The 7668-nt window shown below is 45.9% G+C and overlaps 1 protein-coding gene across 7 annotated transcripts in view; it reads right to left on the bottom strand.

The window, feature by feature from the left end:
• The window catches only part of zfhx3b (zinc finger homeobox 3b), a 169449-nt gene that overhangs the window by 24402 nt on the left and 137379 nt on the right, over window positions 1–7668 (bottom strand). For 5 of the 7 annotated variants that reach the window (XM_076287863.1, XM_076287864.1, XM_076287862.1 and 2 more), the window contains exon 5: window positions 5839–5946. The exons of the other annotated variants lie outside the window; for them this stretch is intronic. In XM_076287863.1, the coding sequence (XP_076143978.1) occupies window positions 5839–5946 (108 nt within the window). The remainder of the gene's footprint in view (window positions 1–5838; window positions 5947–7668) is intronic. 7 annotated transcript variants of the gene reach the window in all.

Consider the following 7668-nt stretch of genomic DNA (forward strand, 5'->3'; position numbering starts at 1 on the left):
TGCAGGCATCATCCTGAGATGTCTTACAGAGAGTCCAAAACACCCCCGCTGGCCTAAGAATGCTGCAGCCTCCAGCTGTGAAACGGCCAATCTGCCGAAGGCCTGCTGGACGCATCCTTTCCTGGTAAACACAGACCCCGGCATGTCCACCTCACTCCAATATCCAAACTCATCATCACCTTTTTCCTCCTTCAAATTCCATTCGCCATTCGAGGGCGTCGTGACGTGACACCATCTCTCACTCCCCTCCTGACACACGGGTGAGAACCTGCCCCCAGTCCCTCAGCAATTTAACCATTAATATGGAAAAGCAGGTTCAACTCCCCAGTGCTAAAAAGTCATTCACTTTTAATACGTTTGCTAACAATAACTGAATATTATCTTTCTCTTCACCCCTCCTTCTCCTCCTCCTCATTTTTTTTTTGCAGCCGTCTTTTTAATCTACAGGCCATGTTGGAGCCCTGAGCGACAGTGGGCTATATTCCATTTCACCTCATATTTCTCAGGTAATTACTCTGCATCAATTAATTTCAAATAAAGAAAATTACAACCAAAGCCTTGTGCCAAACCCGCAGCTCATCATATCTGGGTATCCTTGGTGTATAACCATTTATTAAATGAAAATCCACCTCCACCATGTGGCTGTGGCCGCCCGCCTGCCTGCCTGCCTGCCTGCCTGGCGTATGTGGCAGGAGGGAGAGAGATAGAGGCCTACAGGCATGACTGCAACAAAGACAAATTTAAAATGAAGAAATTAAAAGGAGATATTAATTAGTGGACACATTATTAATCACGCCAGTGAGAGAGGCAGCAACCTCGATCACCTTCAGAGGGCATCCCCCCCTACATACACACACACACACACCAACACACACGCACACACACACACACACACCCTAGACTGCCAGCTCATTAGAATATGGCCAGTAAGAACTCATAAACAGTGCTCTTTCAGGAAGTTGACTCGCAAACAAGGACAATTTATGAGCTATTATCCTCAAAGACAAAAAAAGAATTTTTAATTTAAAGGATGACAACCGTTCAAAGGACATGCTATGAATATGCAAAGATGCCCGCGTCTCAAGCAGCGGGGTGGGATGTAAATAGAGCCCGCAGATCTGTAATGTGTGTGCTGGGATGATTCTGCTCTTTCAATTGCAATACCACAAAATATCCATTACCCAAAAAAATCAGAAAATGAAGTACAAAATATACTTCTGATCTGGTAGTTATTACTGCTGGAGCTAACCCAGAAAACTGACATATGTGACTACTAACTAACAAACGGTTTTGGCACAATAAGTGACCGTGCACCTAAAACCTTCCAGATCCATGAAATTGTCTCGAGTGAAACGGCAGATGGACAACACAAATATAAAAACACATGCCTTCAATATGAAGCCTAGACTGCAGTATCAGGCCTTTGCATCCAGGGGGTGTCGATGTACACTGGCAATAAGAGCATGTGAGAGCAAGCCAGATCTCTTCGCCATTCACCAACACAAACACACAAACACCCAAACACATGCAGATATACATGTGTGGACACACACACATGAACACACATGAGCACACACACACACACACACAGACACACACACACACACACACACACACACACAAACACATACATGCACAAGCAATTCCTTCCCCTACTCATCCAATCACTGGGACTCATACGTTTAAGTAAATATATAAGGGAGAAGAGATGGGACCAATTTGGCAGGGTACTCTGGCAGAGTCAGAATGCGGCTGACCTGTGCTGTAATATCATTTCTCCCTCCCTCACGCTGGCTCCCGTAATGTGAAAGTCAGGAGAAAGGGTGGGTGTGGGGGAGATGAGAGGAATTATTCATAACCCTCAATTGCTGAGGACTGCAACCCCCCCCCCCCTATACAGACCACCTCAATAGCAGCCCTCCCTATACATTTATGTTAAACATGTCAAATCATATTGTGGTCGTTCCTCCAAGCCCTTAAGTGTATTAACAATCCCTTTCTCTCTCCCTTTCCCCCTCTCCTCTCTCTCTCTGAGTGTCCCTCTCTTTCTCTCTCTTTGTCTGATTCACCTCCTCATCTCTCTTCCTCCCTCTCTCCTCCTCCTCCTGTTCTCTTCTCTGTGCCCCTGCTCTCCTGTGCTGGGCAGCTCCATTAAGTCTCCCCTCTGCTTTAATAAAGGTAGCTCTGGCTGTCCTAAGCGGGCCGTCTTATTTGGCTAATGCTGCCTCAGCTAGGTGTAGCAGACGCAGGGTGCGGGGGAGAAAGGGCTCCAGGCTAACCTTTTATGAATATTTTATGCTTGACATTAGAAACAAGGCTTGCAATGCTTATTTGGAAGGGTTGCTAAATTGCAGCGTCTGCCAACATAATTTTATTGTCTAAATAAGTAATGATTTCACTGTGTACAGCCTCGTCTCATGGAAGTGTGTCATATCACACTCTTCCTCTCGTTCGCCTGCTTTTTTCCTGTCCCCTTGGCAGATAATTACAAAGGCCTCATATCTTCTCGCTTTCTCTGTCTGTCTGTCTGTCTCTCTCTGTCACTCCATCTCTTTCCCCCCATCTCGCAGCATGGGTCTTTGTGTACGTGCGCACACGCGTGTGGGCGGAGGTGTTTACATGTATGTGCATCATATAGCTCCGCGCGTCTGACTATAGCATGTCACGGAGAAAACAAAACACAGAGCCGCCACCCCCATGGTGGCAGCAGGGCCCTTCATCACATGACATGCCCAGCACATACGCATTAACATGGCTGCCGTGTGTCTCTCTAAATGCCTGTAATGAAACGGCAGGCTCGGCAGAGAAGCACATGAAAAGGGAGGGATGAGATTGACAGTAGCTTTAAATAGGAGGACTTGCTTTCTTCCATGCGGCGGGCTAATGCGCTCTACCTGACAGTGACTGTCATTTATAAAGAACCAAACGTCTCAACAAGCGAGTTCCAACGGCGGCGTGACAAGGAGGAGAGAAGAAACTTCAATAACACTAATGACGGACCTTAATAACAGCGCGGCTTCAGACGCCGTGACTCAAATCCCTTTAGATATGCCTTTAAATAACAGGTTAGCTCCAGTACGTCAATACAACCAGCAACACACACACACACACTTTCACACACATACTAACACAGAGTTCAAAACACAAACACTCACACACACTCTGACAGACCGTCTGCCGGCACACACCCTCTCAGAGAGTCCCCAGCCAAAACAAGCGTGCCTCTGTTTACCAGCAGCATCCCTCCCCCTCCCCCTCTCTCTCTCTAATGCTCATTTTAGCCAAGGTTAAGAAGCAGCCAGTCCACAGGAAGCGCACTGCTGATCAGTGCTCAGTTGAGTTCCAGAGAGGGGAAAAAAAGAGACTCTCGTTGTTACACACTCCTGTTAGATGCCAACGCAGCCATCCAGGTTCAAACTGCACCACCGCCCCTCCATCCAGTCCACCCTACTTCACCACCCTAACCCTCTCCAAACACCACCCTCCACCACCAACCCACCTCTCCTTCTCTCTTTTTTTTCCGGCAGACATCAAACAGCACCCCAGACCTGGCTCCCTAATGCACATGCTATTTTTAACTAAGCGTTTCTAATAAGCTGCTGGGAGCCTGTACATTTTTCATAGGCAAGCACATCTTTTCCCTTTGTGAAAACACAGAAACACACTTATTTGGTGATTAGCGACTGACAGAGGGGAGGAAAAGGAATTGAATATTCGTGTATGAAATTTCATGCCTCTCAAAAAAAAAGAAAAAGAAAGAAAAAAAGGAGGGGGGTGGGGGCCAGGAGAGGAAGAGGAATCCTAATGTGAGGAGTCGTCTTCCTGTGCACCACAGGTACGAGTGAATTATTAATCACTCAGCTCATTTTAATGCTTTTTAAAGTGCTTTATTTTGATGTGTTAAAATATACTTTTAGCCATTTTCAGCCGGGCATGCATATCATTACCTCTCCCATCAAAGAGGACTGCCACTCTTTCAAAGAACACAAACAACTCTGCTTCATTTCAACTAAAAGTTCAGATATCAAAGACATTTTTTTCTCTTTTCATAAAAAATTGGTTTCAAATATGCCAATGAACTTTTTTTCATGCTGCGCTTTCAGAATTGAAAAAAATGTGCAAAGCTATGTGAAAAAGTTATGAATTGTTTTGGGGACTTTAAGTGGAAAGGAATGTCAGTGGCAGCATATATATTTCTCACTCAATCTCAGTGCATCTCTCCCAACAACACAAAGACTACACCTTTGGAAAACCCCACTAGCATTCTCCCTGCTGCACACACACACACACACATACAGCCTTGCATGAGAGAGAGAGAGAGAGAAAGAGTGAGAGAGTGAGAGAGAGAGAGAGAGAGAGAGAGAGAGAGAGAGAGAGGGAGAGAGCTGCTTTCGAGAGTTTGCCGCTGGGCAGATCAGAGGGGGTTGTGTAGATGCGGGCTGAGGGTGTGGAGCCGCGGCTGCTGCAGGCAGGAGAGGCTAGCCTGCTGGGCTGGCTGAGGCTGAGCACCGGGCTGCACGCACACACACACATACACACAAGAAATGCTGGAGGAGGGGGCATCAGTAGGGAGTGCAGGGGGTGGGGGGTGTCTTTTATCCCCCCAGGACTTCCCCACAACCCCCCTCGACTGTCTATACCCCCTGCCCCTAGCAATGTGTACTCATTTTTATAACTTCAAACACGAAGCCAACCCACTGCTATGGACAATACTACCATCACCATCACAACAACAGCTGCATATACTCCTATATTTAACACACAGTGTTACACACTAAATAACACAATTATTAAACCAATATGCTGCATGTCTTTTGGTTTCTTCATTGTTATTCCATAGGGGGTAGCAGGCAGCTCAGTAAGTAGCCACAAGTTCTCTGAGAGCTTCATGTAGGCTACTCCACTCTTCCATTAGCACCAGAGGCAGCTCTCTCTCTCTCGCTCGCTCTCTCTCCCTCTCTCTCTCCCTCTCTCTCTCTCTCTCCCTCTCTCTCTTCCTCTCTCTCTCTCCCTCTCTCCGCTGTGCTGAGCACCTCTCACTCCTACACAGGCCGGGGATTCCCACGCAGGCCTGGTTTAGAGTGAGTGCCACTGCCCACACAACTACACCAGCACAGCACAGCCTACACAATACACATGCGCACGCGCACACACACACACGCGCACACACACACACATACACTTAGTCCTCCCTGACCAGGCCAGGCCAGGCCACACCTCCCCACCCCCTCACCCCCTTGGCCCCTGCAACCCAACACCTGCACCTGCTGCCTCCCAGCTCCTGCTGCTGACAACACCCCCCCTCTCTGATAGCATTCTTCAGAGGTGTTCGCCTCTGTCTGTCTGCTGCAGTCACAACAGCAGCATCCACACAGCCTGGTCACATGCATGCCAAACCAGGCCCTAATTATACTACCCATGAGCCCCCGTCTGGGTTCACAGAAGCCAGTGGAGGACAAAAAAACGTCTGTTTTTTTCCCCTTTTGGTCACTTGGCCACATTAGCTAAATCAGGCAATTTGGCCTACTTTGTCAGAGTAAATTTAATGAGTCGGATTGCCGAGCTAAGAGAGGGGGGAAAAGCAACCAAATTGTGTTTGATCCATGGAAATTTCACATCAGAGACGTTTCACGTAAAGGGCTCTGAAGACTGTGTAAAAAAAATGTCCAGTTAGATGAAAACAAAGCACATCCTTTTCTGGAATATTGTCCTGCTGTTTAAAATAACCAATCCTAAATAAATTCTATCCCCACCCCTTGCCAGCCCCCGACCCCCCCATTCCCTCCCTTGCCCCCCCCCCACCCTCTTTAAAGAGAGGTGTAAAGAGAGAGGCCTTACCTGTCCCTTTGGTGAGCTCCTTCTCCCCCCCACTCTCTCTGTCTTTGGTTTGGTCCTCCTGCTCTGTAGTGATCTCACTGGCAGCCTCCACATCCTCACTCAGTTCTCCTGAAGGGGGAGGAGAGGACGGGATATGTAAATCACCACTCCATCAGAATTGGTGGAAGCACTTAAAGGGGCGGCGGCGTTTTTTTTCTATAGGAGCTTACAACAATTACATTCGCTGACATGCATTTACAAGGTTAGGAGACAAAAGGGGGCGGGAGCTGCTGTGTGTGTGCTCGGTGTGCGGCTTCATTACCGGCAGCGCACTTTCACCATCTCGCTCTCTGATTGCAACTTTGAAAACAGAAATAAAAAAAAATGTGCTGTTCTAAAATCTCCTTTAGAAGATGCAAAGGCACTATCTAAAAATAACAACTGATGTTATTTGTAATTATTAATATTATTATTATTACTATTATTTTTATTATTATTATAATTATTATTATTATTGCTGTTGTTGTTGTGGATTTACTTATAAATATAAACCCTAGCTCTAAAGATATAATTCTTCCTTTATGCAAGTCCATGACATAAATATCTTTATGGCTTCCTCTGTTTAATATGGGCATAAAACAGCACAAAACCACACACATGTGGTAGAGACATACACACATTTTCCAAAGCGGTCAGAAGTATGCAGACAGGAAAAAAAAGAGATCTGTCCATGTGCTTGTTTGAACAGAGAGAGCTACCTCTCATTTCTCTTTCTGTCTGTATCTCTCTCTCTCTTTCTCCTTCTCTCTCTCCCTCCTGCTCTCTCTCTCATTCTCCCTCCAGAAACCTCTAGAATGCTCCATATGCATTACTGTGGTCTTGGGCTTCATGCTATTGGGATGCTGACCAGTGAAAAGATACATTCTACATCATGGGTAATGCAGCATTGCAGGATAAAAAAAGTATAAATATTTTAAACTGAGACCACAATTCATTTCATTTTGCTCAGTCAAATGTAAAAATTCCCCTGTAACCATCTTAAGAGCTCCCTGTTCAATATATCTGGCCATCTAAAAGCAGTGAACTCCAAACAATGGATCTCCGATAACGCCATCTGTAAGTAACACAGGCAAGATGCTGAAACCCAGATAATAAAATGGGCATCAATCCCTTTTATTTCCCCCCTGTGCCCCCCAAGAGCTCCCTTTGCCTGTTAAGTTTGTTTAAAAGTAGTGCGGCTAGCATGCACCAACATTGATTTGACAACAGTAAACCCAGGCTACAGTCAATAAGCCTTATCAGTTATTACACAAGTCAGCTATTTTACAGCAAACGTACCTAAATGTTCTTTTGAAAACGCTTCCACATGCCAGTCTCTATGAGGTAGGCTATTGATGTATCGACGAGTGCAACAACAGCCCCCGAAATATCCTGTTCAAATATTCATTCCCCACAGTCAATTCTCAATGCACAATGGATCTGAGATCACCAGTGGCCAGGCCCGTGAAGGAAAACAAAAAGCCAAAACATCTGAACTTGTGCCGTTTTTATGGCCTAATAATGCTTGGAGCACTTAAGGAACCTTAACACAGTTAAGACTGCATGTAACCCGAAGCTGCGGCAGCCATTCCAAAGCCACCACACAAACCATTAAACTTTATTTTTATTCGCTTCATCTGAACATGGTTTGTGGGGCTTCTCAAGCGCAATCCGATTAATCATTTTTCATGCATATTTTTCTACTTGTGCGAGTGGTGGGGAGACAGTATATTTTACCAACGCTTAAGCTGCAATTCTCTCAACATGAGTGATCCATCAAGTCCTCAGGATGTTTCCGTGCTCCTCACTTAA

Source organism: Alosa pseudoharengus, unplaced genomic scaffold, assembly GCF_046254945.1.
Source record: "Alosa pseudoharengus isolate Yale_2024_CS ecotype anadromous, Long Island Sound unplaced genomic scaffold, YU_APseudo_1.1 YU_APseudo_1.1_scf_16, whole genome shotgun sequence".
Classification (NCBI taxonomy): domain Eukaryota; kingdom Metazoa; phylum Chordata; class Actinopteri; order Clupeiformes; family Clupeidae; genus Alosa; species Alosa pseudoharengus.